The 14,646-nt window shown below is 42.5% G+C and overlaps 1 protein-coding gene across 1 annotated transcript in view; it reads left to right on the top strand.

The window, feature by feature from the left end:
* Nucleotides 1–308: 308 nt before the first annotated feature.
* ferry3 (FERRY endosomal RAB5 effector complex subunit 3) overlaps nucleotides 309–14,646 on the top strand; it is a 231,544-nt gene continuing 217,206 nt past the window's right edge. The window contains exons 1-11 of the mRNA XM_085165999.1: nucleotides 309–408; nucleotides 788–976; nucleotides 1,187–1,332; nucleotides 5,863–6,044; nucleotides 6,399–6,498; nucleotides 6,679–6,803; nucleotides 10,634–10,740; nucleotides 10,817–11,014; nucleotides 11,216–11,344; nucleotides 11,796–11,864; nucleotides 11,942–12,144. Of these exons, the coding sequence (XP_085022125.1) occupies nucleotides 796–976; nucleotides 1,187–1,332; nucleotides 5,863–6,044; nucleotides 6,399–6,498; nucleotides 6,679–6,803; nucleotides 10,634–10,740; nucleotides 10,817–11,014; nucleotides 11,216–11,344; nucleotides 11,796–11,864; nucleotides 11,942–12,144 (1,440 nt within the window). The 5' untranslated portion in view covers nucleotides 309–408; nucleotides 788–795. The remainder of the gene's footprint in view (nucleotides 409–787; nucleotides 977–1,186; nucleotides 1,333–5,862; nucleotides 6,045–6,398; nucleotides 6,499–6,678; nucleotides 6,804–10,633; nucleotides 10,741–10,816; nucleotides 11,015–11,215; nucleotides 11,345–11,795; nucleotides 11,865–11,941; nucleotides 12,145–14,646) is intronic.

Raw genomic sequence — 14,646 nt, 5'->3', positions numbered from 1 at the left:
AATAATTATTCTTCTTGAAATTATTGTTAAGAGAAATAATAGATTCTTTTTGGCAGCTGATATATAACCACGCCATCCAGCCGACACTATTTTAAACCAGCAGGGGGAGCTAGAGCCCAAGGGAAAAAATCCCAATAAGTCAAATCTTTCAAGTCAGCAGATTCGTGACGGTAATAGCGTTTTTAAAAAGTCCAACACTAAAAAATATACAAAAATTAAATTTTATCAGAGCTGCATACAAATGTGTTAGCAGTAGTGACCCAGAGTTGAAATATAAAAAATTATAAAAATAACCACCGAGCTTCTGCGCCGCGAATCTGCTTCTGCTGTCACAGTCAGCTGACTGCGAGCTCAACGATAAACAGGAAGGCTACAGGAAATACCGTTATTACATTCATCCAGACGCAGGTGATTTTGAGTTTTAAAAGGTTTCATGTTCATCACATGAAATTGAAAAAAATAATACTGTGGCCGTCTTGGCAGATTTGTGTTTTGTTATTTTTATTCTGTTTATTTATTTATTTATTTTTAGATATGTGGTACTTTCAGTTGTTAGCCGCGCTGCTAGCCAACGTTGAGATTCACGTTAACAAACTGAGCAGCTATTTAGCAGGGATTAAGTTACAAATATTTACGGCCTTTGTTGTAGCTTGTGAATACCGTGTTTTTGTGCGCAAACATCGGTTGTGTCACAGATTTGATGCGACAGTGTAAAAGTGGCGCAGCACCAGAGGCTTGAATTCATTCATGGTTTTCTGCTATCTTGTTTTGTTTTTGTTTTTTTCAGCTGTGACCATGAAGAAGAACAAAGCCAAGGCCAGCAGCAATACTGAGAAGGAGTTTGTGTTCGAGTTCAGGGCAGGTAAACACAACTGTGTCCTTAAAGTGCCCCTGCAGTTTCCTGTGCAGGAGAACATCAGTGACCTCCACGGACGCCTGATGCTGCTGCACAAAATGCCCTGCTACTTAGAAAGTGGTGAGATTGTTATTCTTTCCCCTTCCCTGAGTATAACCACGGCCCTGACTGTAACATAAGACAGCTAGAAGCTGCACTAAAGCATTCAATTACAGGAGCTTGTTACATTTTTTGCACAAAGCTACAGAGTTGCACTTTCCACTTTGCTTGCACAGACCTGAAAGACTTTCTTTTTTAAATATCTGCTTTGTGTGTCCTTTGTTGCTCTAGAACTGAAAAACTCACTTTCCGGTTTCGTTGAGAAGGAGACGATTCTGGATTATGACAGAGAGGCAGAGCTGGCCCTGCAAAGACTCACGACAGGAGACGTAGATGTAAACAAGCTCACCAGTGCATGGACCAGGTCTTACGTGGAGGTAATAACACATTTCATTGTGTTTTTATCGTGTTAAACACAGCACTGTGTGAACTAGGGCCTGGGTTCGAATCCATCAGAAACCTGGGGCCCAAAGTCCAAAGACATGCACATCAGGAAAAGTAGGTGTGAGTGTGGAGTGGGTATCTGTCTCTGTGCGTCCACCCTGTGATGAACTGGTGGCCTGTCCAGACGCCTGGTTCTACACAGCAGGAATTCGCTGCATCCATGCACCTTAACGGTGAACCCTGAGTTTTCAGAATTAAGGAGGTGGTTCACTTCTTACCAGAGGGGCAGCGCTTGAAAACCTAACATGCTCTGGAGCAGGTTGTGTTATAGATTAGAGATCAGCAGGTACACGATCACCTCTTACTGACTAATCAGTTCTCCAGAAATTTCTGAAAGATCCCTTTGGATGGAGAGTGGGAGTGTCTCAAAGTTTTTGCCTTTCTCTGACTGGCATCAGTAAGAATCATAGATTCTTTCTTTTAAATATGAATGTTATATCTAGTCTGTATTATGTGTTTAACCTTTTCATAGTTTTCTAATGTTGTAGTTTTATCTTCCTTTATCTTCCTCTAATATGTTTGTAATCGATCAGATGCTGTCAGTGTCGCCCTTTCTGTGTTAATGCATTCGTAGCTAGGTTGATAAATCCTTGGTTAACTTATTGAGTAGATAACCAGCTTCATGTGACCGCTTAGCCTGATTGCTGATGTTAGACTAACTGAAACAAGATAACTGAAAGATCCTTTGGATATGCTGAAGTACAGGCCCCAGCATGCACCCCTCCGCTTACTCTGTGACAGCCAAGATATTTTGGATAAGTGGTTAAGAGAATGGATAGTTCAGAGGTCAACCTTTCTGAAAATCATAGGTGCCTCTTCTAGGCTTCTTCTACCCTCTGCGACCCATATCCATCATGGTGTGACAGTGTGAACGGCACAAATCCGATATTTTCAAATCCGATCTGGGTCACTTTTGTATGTGGTGCTGAATCCGATACATATCTGATGTTTTAGAAAGCTGCTGTTTGATGGTCACATCGCATTAAATCCGTCTTTTACGTCACTGACACAAGACAGACGCTAATTATCAGTGCCGGAGAAGACATCGCGAACGCTTCCTGGCCATCCGGTGAAACTGTTGGGAAGACAATGTTGGAGAAACGTGAACATTTTATTTGTTCTGTATAATCTGCAGATTCTGACAGAAATCTGTAACTATCCTTTGAAGCAGCGCTCCTCTAAAACAGCAATAAGGATCATTATTAGGCCAAATGTAAATAACAAAATAACTTTATAACTTAAATGTAATTAATGTAAGTACTCTGTTTAATCTGCACTGGTTACTTCACTTTATTGTTATTGATATTTATATATAAAAGTGCAATACTGTAATTTTCTGCTGCTCATTCTTGTGCAATATCCCATCTGCCCTCCCGTCATATTTCTTTTCAAGATTTTCTTATTTAATCACTAGTGTGTACATATATTTATAGATACATATATATTTAGTCATCTTTTCTCTTTTACCATGTCTCTCTAATATTTTGCTCCTTACTATTTTTCTATTTTTTTATTATTTTATTTTATTTTATTATATTTTATTATGAGTGACTGCTGCTCGTCAAACACATTTCATTGCAATGTTGACCCTGTGCTAACTTGCATATGACAAATAAAACTGAAAACTGAAAACTAAAGCAAAAGTGGGAAACGTAAAGTCTGAAGTCTTTATATTAAGTCCATCAGTCAAACATACTGTTGGTCTGGGTCTAAACAGAGCGCGTTGTGTGTGACGTCTTCTTTTGCGCATGCGGACGCTTTGAGCGTCACACTAGAGCACGTTTGCTGTCACATTTTATTTGTAGTGTGAACGATCAGACAAAAAAATCGGATTTGATCAGAAAATTGGAGTTGAGCATTAAGACCTGCAGAGTGAACGTAGCCTAAGTTACAGAAAACATCTTCCATAAGTGTCGCTATTGTTCTATAACACTGTGTTTAAACTGTAACTTCAAAATGCCATTTGGCCGTTAGAATAAGGAATCATGCTGCGACTGTCTCATTCAGTGACGCAGGAAACAGATTAGATTCAATACAGAAATTTGTAAAACTGTGGACAAATGTTTCTGTTAAAAATATCTGTTAATATTCTGGACGCTACTTTTTAATCTTGGCAGGTATTCCAACAATACATTTCATTGGCTGCCTCACAGACCCTGATAAACACAGCTGCATGTTTCTGCAGCAGCACAGCAGCCTGGTTTGGAAGTGTCCTTGAACACTCTCACTAACTGAATTCAAAATCCTGCTCCTCACATACAAGGTCTTAAATAATCAGGCCCCATCTTATCTTAATGACCTTGTAGTACCATATCACCCTATTAGAGCACTTCGCTCTCGCTCTGCAGGCCTACTTGTTGTTCCTAGAGTATTTAAAAGTAGAATGGGAGGGAGAGCCTTCAGTTTTCAGGCCCCTCTTCTGTGGAACCAGCTTCCAGTTTGGATTCAGGAGACAGACACTATCTCTACTTTTAAGATTAGGCTTAAAACCTTCCTTTTTGCTAAAGCATATAGTTAGGGCTGGACCAGGTGACCCTGAATCCTCCCTTAGTTATGCTGCAATAGATGTAGGCTGCCGGGGGATTCCCATGATGCATTGAGTTTTTCCTTTCCAGTCACCTTTCTCACTCACTATGTATTAACTGACCTCTCTGTATTGAATCGTATCTGTTATTAATCTCTGTCTCTCTTCCACAGCATGTCTTTATCCTGTCTTCCTTCTCTCACCCCAACCGGTCGCAGCAGATGGCCCCGCCCCTCCCTGAGCCTGGTTCTGCTGGAGGTTTCTTCCTGTTAAAAGGGAGTTTTTCCTTCCCACTGTCGCCAAAGTGCTGCTCATAGGGGGTCATATGATTGTTGGGCTTTTCTCTGTATCTATGAAGCGCCTTGAGGCGACATTTGTTGTGATTTGGTGCTGTATAAATAAAATTGAATTGAATTGAATTGAATTAACTTTGGAGCCGTCATGGATCATTAAAGCCATTTAAACAGAACTGGAGCAGTAATTGATTATTCATGAGTTCTGGACCCCTCAAAGAAAAACCCCCAAACAAACAAACAAAAAAAATCTCATTACACGAGCCCTCATGCTGTGTTTAATGTCTCTCGCAAGCATTTCACTTGGTTACTTTGATGCATTTCCCACCAGAGATGGAATATATTCACATGCCCGAGAATTGAGTCATTACTTTTGTGCTGTGGATAAATAGAAAACAAACACAATTGTGAGAAGCAGACTTTGTGGTTTCCTAATGAAATTGTGTGTGTGTGTGTTCACTGAGACATTTATTTAAACCCAAATGCCTCGTTTCATGTTTAAGGAAGGCCGCTGAGATCAGCTCCCGCTGCACATTCAGCAGTTTGCCTGCAGTCCCGCTTGCACAGAGTTTGTTGCCTAAACATTCTCGAGCTTGTGTAGATGAGGGGTGCTCGCACTGAAGAGTGCTGTGATTCTGCATTTACTGGGTCAACTGGCCTCGTATGTTTTGCATACTCGTATGCGACTCTGCATTTTGCCTTCTTTGTTTGGCTACTTGTGCTGAAAATAAGCTGCTTGCTTATTGTTCTTGTTCACAGTCTGGTCATGGTTAATTCAATTCAATTCAATTCAATTCAATTTTATTTATATAGCGCCAAATCATAACAAAAGTCGCCTCAAGGCGCTTCATAGATACAGAGAAAAACCCAACAATCATATGACCCCCTATGAGCAGCACTTTGGCGACAGTGGGAAGGAAAAACCCCCTTTTAACAGGAAGAAACCTCCAGCAGAACCAGGCTCAGGGAGGGGCGGGGCCATCTGCTGTGATTGGTTGGGGTGAGAGAAGGAAGACAGGATAAAGACATGCTGTGGAAGAGAGAAAGAGGTTAATAACAGATATGATTCAATGCAGAGAGGTCTGTTAACACATAGTGAGTGAAGAAGAAACACCCAGTGCATCATGGGAATCCCCCGGCAGCCTACATCTATTGCAGCATAACTAAGGGAGGATTCAGGGTCACCTGGTCCAGCCCTAACTATATGCTTTAGCAAAAAGGAAAGTTTGAAGCCTAATCTTAAAAGTAGAGATAGTGTCTGTCTCCTGAATCCAAACTGGAAGCTGGTTCCACAGAAGAGGGGCCTGAAAACTGAAGGCTCTGCCTCCCATTCTACTTTTAAATACTCTAGGAACAACAAGTAGGCCTGCAGAGCGGGAGCGAAGTGCTCTAATAGGGTGATATGGTACTACAAGGTCATTAAGATAAGATGGGGCCTGATTATTTAAGACCTTGTATGTGAGGAGCAGGATTTTGAATTCAATTCTGGATTTAACAGGAAGCCAATGAAGGGAAGCCAAAACAGGAGAAATATGCTCTCTCTTTCTAGTCTCTTTCTAGTTAAGCACTGTACCTCCACCCTGGTACCTCCACCCTTCTTTAACTGCTTACAACCTAACAAAAAGATGCTTTGCTTCCTGTTGCAGACGACACTGGAACATGCGCGCCCTGAAGAGCCCAGCTGGGATGAGGACTTTGCCAATGTGTACCATGAGCTGATCCACTCCCCTGCCTCAGATACGCTGCTCAACCTGGAGCACAACTACTTTGTTAGCATCTCTGAGCTCATCAGCGAGCGAGACATGGAGATTAAGAAGCTTCAGGAGAGGTTGGTGCTCGGCAGCATTGGATTGGGATTTTTGGATTTCCTGAACATGTTTTTCTGTCTTATTTCTAAATATTTATTGCCAACAGTTTTGCCTTTAGTTTGTTAGCCAATGTTAGTTCTCAGCCCCCCCCCCCCCCCCCCCCTTACACAACTATTATCAAATAGATCATCATCTTAAATTTCTTCCATGGACTAAATTAGGTCAGATCTTTTTTTCCCTTTAAGCAACCACACTTCAGATGATTTAATATCTGTTTCCTACCACAGAGATAATTTTTTATCATGTTTTATGAATGTTTATCTACTTTCCCAACAATCTGTTTTACAATCAATAAATACTTTCCTGTTTTGTAGGCAAGCGGCAGAAATGGACAAAGTCATGCACGAGCTGGGAAACACACTCAGTGACCAGGATGTGAACGCAGTAGCTTCTCAACACTTTGATGCACAACAGGTGAAAGGAAGCTGAGGTGCTCGGTAGTTTGTCTCAGTGTTAGTGGAAGTGTTGGTTCACTCCAGTGGAGAGCAGAAAAGATGATTTCAGCTGTGACGTTTCAGGAGATGCAGGTGGTTTGTTTTCAAGTAAACTTTTTGTTTAGAGCCCTGAATGTTTGACGTTGTCATCGATGAACAGGTGCTCGAAAACAAGTGGGCAAGCGAGCTTAAACAAGTGACGGGCATTCAGAAGCATGAATACCAAGACTGGGTGGTCAAACTGCACCAGGACCTGCAGAAATCCACCAACAGCAGCAAAATAAAGTGAGTTCTTCTCTGTGTATCTGTGTGTGCACACTGCAGTGCAGCCTGTCTGTGTTTGTTCATTTGATACATGAAACCTCACTTTCTGCTCGCATTTACCTGAGCTAGCCTTTTCAGGTGCGTGACAATACCCTCATGGATTTCGAGGTACAACAAAATCGTGGCTCAAGAGTTGGGAGTTCGCCTTGTAATCGGAAGGTTGCCGGTTCAAGTCCCAGCTTGGATGGTCTCGGTCGTTGTGTCCTTGGGCAAGACACTTCACCCGTTACCTGCTGGTGGTGGTCAGAGGGCCCAGTGGCGCCAGTATCCGGCAGCCTCGCCTCTGTCAGTGCGCCCCAGGGTGGCTGTGGCTACAATGTAGCTACATTGTAGCCACAGCCACAATGTAGATTGTACATTGTGGCTACAGCTACATTGTAGCTTCTTTGGGGTCCTTAGTAAAGCACTATACAAATACAGGCCATTTACCAAAAACAGTCGATTCGAGATAATAAACACCAGAGTCAGCTGCTTATTCTCACTCTTTCCTTTAGAGGAGAAAACCTGCAGTGAGTGCAGCATCATTATGTATGTGCTGTGATAATAACACTGGGTTTAATGCTGGTTTATGAAATTTTACACTGGACACTGGTGAGAATAGTTAATGCAATGCACGTGTCACTCGTGGGTCCAGAATATATTTCTTAAACTTGAAAAACAAGGCTGAGGTTTACCTGCCACGGCAGAAGTAAGTTTTAAGCAGATCAGTCACAAACTTACAAGAAAAAATGTTTTGTGTTCACCTCAAATAGGTGAGCTGTTACAGATTTATTCTGCTGTGTTTTCCTGGTCTGTGAGAAACAGATTATAAATTCTATGCTACTGTATTATTGTTGGCAGATTACCTGTGTTGTGAGTGTATTGCCCGTGCACTCATCAGTTACTTTGCAACCTGCTAGTTTGGGTTGCTCGTGTTATTGAGTAGCTGAGCTGAGCTGGGCGTGTGTGTGTCTGTAAACAAACATTTCCACTCCTGTGGGTGCTTTCTTTGCAAAATGCAACTTTGGACTTATTATGTTTGACCTGAAAACTCGACAGGAAGTCAGAAACAAAAGCTGGGTCGCAGAATTTTAATAACAATGAGAAAAGTCATAAAATGACATGAAACCGATCAGCTGCTTTCCATCTTCACAACAAAACTAACCTTAACTGGTAACAGCTGCACATTACTAGAACTACACTACTATAAACGTCTGCTTTAATGTCGATGTAAATGTGATTACAAGAGGTCATCAAGTTGCCTTTGACTGATTTTGAGCTTTGTAGCAGTTCAGACCGTTGTCTCGAGAAAACGAGTGAAAAACGTCTAAAAGTGGTTCACAGTAATGTGAATAGTAACGTGGGTGCATTCCCACTGTGAGAGACAGCATTTAAAAACAATCCAGGGAATCACACTGCATGATTTTTAAAGAATTTATCTATCTATTATGTATTGCACTGCTGCACGTAAGTATTTGAACACCTGAGAAAATTGGTGTTAACATTTAAAGCCTTTGTTTGCAGTTACAGAGCTCAAACGTTTCCGTAGTTCTTGACCAGGTTTGCACACAGTGCAGCAGGGATTTTGGCCCAGTCCTCATCACAGATCTCCTCTGGGTCTGTCAGGTAGTTTCAGCTCCCTCCACTCCAGAACCTTGATATGCTTCTTACGCAGCCACTCCTTAGTTATCCTGACTGTGTGCTTCGGGTCATTGTCATGCTGGACGACCCAGCCACGACTCATCTTCAATGCTCTGACTGAGGGAAGGAGGTTGTTGCTCCTCTCCTTAATGAAGTGCACTCGTCCTGTCCCCTTTGCAGCCCAAAGCATGATGTTCCCGCCCCCATGCTTCGCAGTAGGGATGGTGTTCTTGGGATGCGACTCATCCTTCTTTTTCCTCCAAACACAGCGACTGAAGTTGAGACCAAAAAGTTCTGTTTTGGTCTCATCTGACCACATGACTTTCTCCGGCGCCTCCTCTGGATCATCCACATGGTCACTGGCAAACTTCAGACGGGCCTGAACATGTGGTGACTTGAGCAGGGGAACCGTCCATGCAATGCATGAAACTGTGCTCCAGCTCTCTTCATGTCATCGAGCAACTCCTCTGGGCTGATTCCTCACCTTTCTTATCATCAGTGATAAGATGCAAGATCTCACCCCACGAGGTGAGATCTTGCATGGAGCCCCGGTCCGCGGGAGACTGACGGTCGTCTGTATTCAGTCACTATTCAGCATGTGTTTAATATTCTGACCAAAGAGGGAAAAACAGATATCACCAGAACATCTGTGGCTCTGAGACAACGTGCTGACCCTGATCGTCATGTTATTACGTGTGGATGAAACTGAGAACATTCGACATCAGCACTCGGAGCGTTTTCTAAACGTGCACTTTTAGTTAAAGCTGCGAAGCGAAAATTGAGTCGGGGTTTGGATTTCTTTGATAAGGTGTCTTTACTTTTCCGTCTGTTTCCCACATTTAAATAAAACCTGGTTCCACCCGAGGCTCAAACTGAGCTCATCAACAAAGCGTTTTCTTAAACCGTAAACCTCTGTTTGAGTTGTGAGTAGGGCTGCCACAAACGATTATTTTGATAGTCGACTAGTCACCGATTATTTTTGCAATTAGTCGACTAATCAGATCATCATCCATTGGACGTAAAACGTACAGCTTATTGCACCAGCAGCATCTGCTCTTATATAACTATCATTAGCTTACAGCTTTAAGTGTTTTAAGGTATGTGCTAACTAAAAATAAAGACAAGATGATAGTTTATTGAATTTTAATGAAATTTGCAGATTGTTTCGGTGAAGTTTAATAAACTCCTTGCTATCTAAAATATAACAGGACACCGGAGTAAATTCTCGAGCATCTCACACTTCTGATAATCAGCTGTCTGCTTGATGTTTATTCAGCTGTGTAAAAACTATAACTTTAATCTCAGCCAAACCGATTTACTCAGGAACAAATAAAATACTAAAAAAAAGCCAAACAATAACATTTTTAAGTTATCTAAGTGACTTATATATCATGTTTAACCTGAGTAGCGAAAGACGGCGGTGGGTTTGAAAACGATTAGCCGGGAGTCCAGTGCTCTCACGGCTCTAGTTAGCCTAGCCCCCGGCTAGCTATCGAGCTAGTGGCTAACAGACATCTCCGAAAACGTCGGAGCGCTTTTGAAAATATGTGGTGTCTTGATAAACTGAGCAGATATTTGAGGTTTACACAGCTACATTCTCGCCTGAAAATATGTTAAACGTTTATTTTGTGACCCAGAAAGAATAATAAGAGTAATATTAAAACTAACTAGCTGCCGCCATTGTTGGAAACTGAGCTGGGCTGCGCTATGAATTCTGGGACACAGCTTCTTCTTCTTCGGGGTTTAACGGCAGCTGGCATCCTCGTACATGCAGTGCTGCCATCTTCTGTTTCAGTCCGTTATTACACTCTTAAATCCTACTACTTATTCCTGCGTCTTTTGTGATCTTACAAAGCTTCAAACGACGCGTCGACTATTAAATCAGTCGTCGACGATTTTGATAGTCGACGTAATCGTGACTAGTCGACTAATCGTGGCAGCTCTAGTTGTGAGTTATATCATTTCATGTTTCTTTGAGCTATGATTTATGAAACACTAACAACATCCTGGGATCAAACTCTTTATTAACCTGTATAACCCACACCCACTCGCCCACTAAACCTCAGCTGCAGCTAAACTTAAGCTTTTTATAACTGTCGGTTCCATAAAATGATTTCCTTGAATCCGCAGACGTGCTAAGGATTGGTTTCTCATCCCTCTCAATTTTCCAGTGAGGAGATTAAGGTGCAGCCCAGCCAGCTGTCAGAAGCCGCAGATTCGGGTGCCAGGATGTTCGAGGAACAGCCTCAGCTGGAGGAGAGTTTCACCATACACTTAGGTACTTCACATGCTTCCCCGGTATTTGTGCACAGATCAGGGATCGCTGTTAGAGTTAACACAATAAAAATTTGCAGGAGCGCAGCTAAAGACGATGCACAACCTGCGACTGGTCCGAGCGGATGTGCTGGATTTCTGCAAACACAGACGACACGGCAGCAGCGGAGCCAAGCTGCGGCGGCTGCAGACGGCGCTGTCGCTGTACTCCTTCTCGCTGTGCGGTCTGGTGCTCCTGGTCGATAACAGGGTCAACTCCTACAGTGGCATCAAGAGAGGTCAGGGAGCACGCGGCGTATAATGTAGTTACATACATGTATGTTGATTCCTGCTTTTACCTGCAAAGAGTCGTTTTTGGCTGTAACGTGTTTAGTTTCTGTTTACCTTCTTTTCTTTTACTGGGAGAAGCCAAACTTTAAGTGTTTTATTCACTCACTGTGTTTGAGTTCATCTGGGGCCTACTCTGTGTCAACCCACAGACTTTGCAACTGTGGCAAAGGAGTGCACAGACTTCCACTTCCCCTGCCTAGAAGAGCAGCTGGAGGAGGTGCAGCAGGTGGTGCTGTACGCCAGAGCCCAGCGGAGCAGCAAGCACAAAGACCAGCCCGGTGAGACATTTCAGCCTGGAGGTCCCGAAATCTTGGGGAATAAATCTGATTATTCTTGATGCTATGGTTGTTTCTTTAGGAAAACAAGATGTTTATCTCCTGTTTTAATACCCTAATATAACATATGAGTAAAATTCAAGCCTTTCTCAAACAAACAATACAATAAAAGTTATAGGAGGCAAGTAAACGCGTATACTTGCCTGTACGAGTCCGGCTTTTACACGAAGCTCACACTGAAAGGTCCTCGTGGAGCTGCGACGTTTCAGCGTTATGCTAGCAGTACGAGAGCGGGATTAAGCTGTCAGGAAATGGAAGATGTTGATTTTATCGCAGCATAAGTGATTTACTGAGTAGAGGTGTCCAAGCCTGTCACAGATCCACTGCTAACACTGTGTGCTGAGCATTGTTCCTGCTGATTTGTGCTTTATTCTGCAATCCTGTATCCTTACAGAGACTCAAAAGAACGGCGGTGATGATAAGAGCAAAAATGTTGAAAGAAATCCCTCGAATATCTTACCAGGTATTAAGAAAACACTTTGTGATTATTTTTAGAGCATCGTTTTATATTTTAACTGTCGGCGACATCTCTTCCTGAAGGCGAGTTCTATATCACGCGGCACTCCAACCTGTCGGAGGTCCACGCCGTCTTCCATCTGTGTGTGGATGACAACGTCCGATCGGGGAACATCACTGCCCGGGACCCCGCCATCATGGGCTTGAGAAACATCCTCAAGGTGTGCTGCACTCACGACATCACCACCGTTACCATCCCTCTGCTGCTCGTCCACGACATGTCCGAGGTAAGAAGAGGCTGCCGATGCTCGCACGAGTGCAGCTGCAAGAATAAAAGCTTGTAAACTGCATGTTGTGATATAATAATCTCAGTGGAGCAAATGAGCCTGACTGTAAGTTTATTGGACCAGCAGACGTCCGGGTATTGAATCTGCTTTTTCCCCATAAACTGCACGAGTACACAAACTGATCAGATTTCTCTAAATAGAGAAATGATCAGGAAGTACAGGACGGGTGAATGGTTGAGCTGGACAGATCCATTGTTGGGTTATTAGACGTTTCAGGGTTGCCGTGGATGTTTGATGGTTTAGTTTGGGCAGGTAGAAAAAAAGTCTCATTTGGAGTATTCCTGTTAGATCAACCTGAGTATTTGTACGTCATCATCATCATCATCAACTTTATTTATAAAGCATTTAAAACAACCACAGCTGACACAAAGTGCTGCACATTGGAACTGTAAAATAAATTTACATGAGATATAAATAAAAACCAAATAAAAGAGTGAAATCATTAATTAAATAACTACTTCAATTAAAAGAGAAACTAAGTCTCGCTGAGGTTAAAAGCCAAGGAATAAAAGTGGGTTTGAAGACGTGATTTAAAAGTGGACAGTGAAGGGGCCTCTCTAACGTGCACGGGCAAATTATTCCATAATTTTGGAGCCACAATAGAGAAGGCCCCGCCCCCTCTGAGCTTCCTCCTGGAGCAGCTGGTCAGCTGACCTGAGAGACCGACAGGGTGTGTGGGGATGAAGAAGCTCAGAGAGGTAAGGAGAGGTACTTGTGTTATTACACTGTAATAAACGCTTCAAACTGATACCTGTGGTTGAACGTTAATGATTCAGTTGTATTAAAAAGTAGAGAATTGAAACTTTAGTGATTAATGGTGCTGAGAAACGTTGGGAGGCGTTTGAGTTCAGCCGGCTGGGGCTGAAACGTTCGTTATTCGATGACTCTGGTTTTGGATTCGTGTGTTTTTGCCTTCTTTCTTTTCTTGTGTTACCTGTTTGAAGCTCTACTGTCAGCTCTTTGATACAGGTGGGGGGGAAGCAATAGGGGTTTTGAGTAATCAGGATCGGTTCCCAGAAAAACTGCTATGAGTGTTGTTACTCAGTGATGTTGTAACAGGGTCCGTCACAAACTGTGATGTTCGTCTGTGGTCTCGCACTTGCGTCAAACCCCAAAACCTGATGGCTGTGCAACAACTGTGAGCACACCCAGACTGACTTGAAGCTCATTCATGTACGGTAACGTCTGACTCGCTGTAAATTCAGATTACAACTTTTTTTGGGTGACCAATCGTGCAGAGCACATCCGCACAGCGACAGTCAGTGCTCACATGTTTGGGTCAATAACAGAAAAAGCCTCGACGTGAATCGAGCCGACACTTCTTGTATTTAGTCTGTTACATTTGTTTCTTTGTTTTTAATCACATTAGATGTCCTTTGTTGGTTATTTAACTGAGTAATGTTACCAATAATAACATAATCAGTTCAACAAGCCTCTTTATAGATGCCTAACCTTTCGTCTGCTGCCTAATCAACAGTCTTTTGATTCATAAAACTAAAGTTTTGGAGCTTCTGGAGCCTCGAGAAGCAGAGGATACTTAATTGAAGGCTTCTCATTTCAAAACTTTCCATCTGCCAGCTTCTTTTTCAGGCATTTCCCTTTTGAGGACAGACGTTTGCCTGTTTGTACAAGCCTATTGTAGTGTTACAACAACTGGTTTAGTTTGTCTACATGAACGACAGACCACAGTCCAAATCCAGCACGGCTGTTGTTCTTATTTTAGTTTTTCTTTTTCCTTTGAAGTTTGAGGAAAGAGGTTCACATAATAAATGCTCAGTGTCACTGTAATATATGGTTAAAGGTTTGTGCAGATAAAACTGAACACTGGGTTCATTTGGAGCCGCTTTGCAGACGTTGACTGTTTCACGACGGCTGTGTTCATTTTGCTGGCTGTAAGAAACACTTTTGTTCTTGCCTCGAACTGTTTGGCAAACACCACAGTCGCCTTCAGCGCTCCTGTTTACGGTTCAGTCATACCAAAAAGCTGAGTGAATATTCAGAAATCCCTCACTAAAGCCTGTGCAGTTTATCCGAACACAAAACGTACAAGTAAACAAGAGTGTGCGTTGTGGCAAAGACTCTCTGTTACACTCCTTGCGGTGAGAACAGGTAGTTTGCAAGATGAGATCACTGCACAAACTGCAGCGGAGTACACTCAGAGCTGAAAGGAAATAGATGTTTGATTTAGCACAAAGAACATGTTGACAACATCAGTTGCCTAATAAGAAGCTTTGGATTTGACACAGTGATGGAAACTTAGGCACAGGTTAAAGTAAAAAAAAAAGATTTTTTATTTAACCCAAAAACATAATTAGTTAAATCCTGCAAAAAGAATCAAAATCTTGGGCCCATAAAGAGGTCAAAATAACAGAACTCTCCTCAAAGTTGACAACACGACTGATAACTCAAACAAACTGACCTCACATAACGAGACAAAGGGGA

The sequence above is a fragment of the Neolamprologus multifasciatus genome, chromosome 7 (assembly GCF_963576455.1).
Source record: "Neolamprologus multifasciatus chromosome 7, fNeoMul1.2, whole genome shotgun sequence".
Classification (NCBI taxonomy): Eukaryota; Metazoa; Chordata; class Actinopteri; order Cichliformes; family Cichlidae; genus Neolamprologus; species Neolamprologus multifasciatus.
Note: the sequence above shows the minus strand (reverse complement) of the source record. Positions and strands in the feature narration are given on the sequence as shown.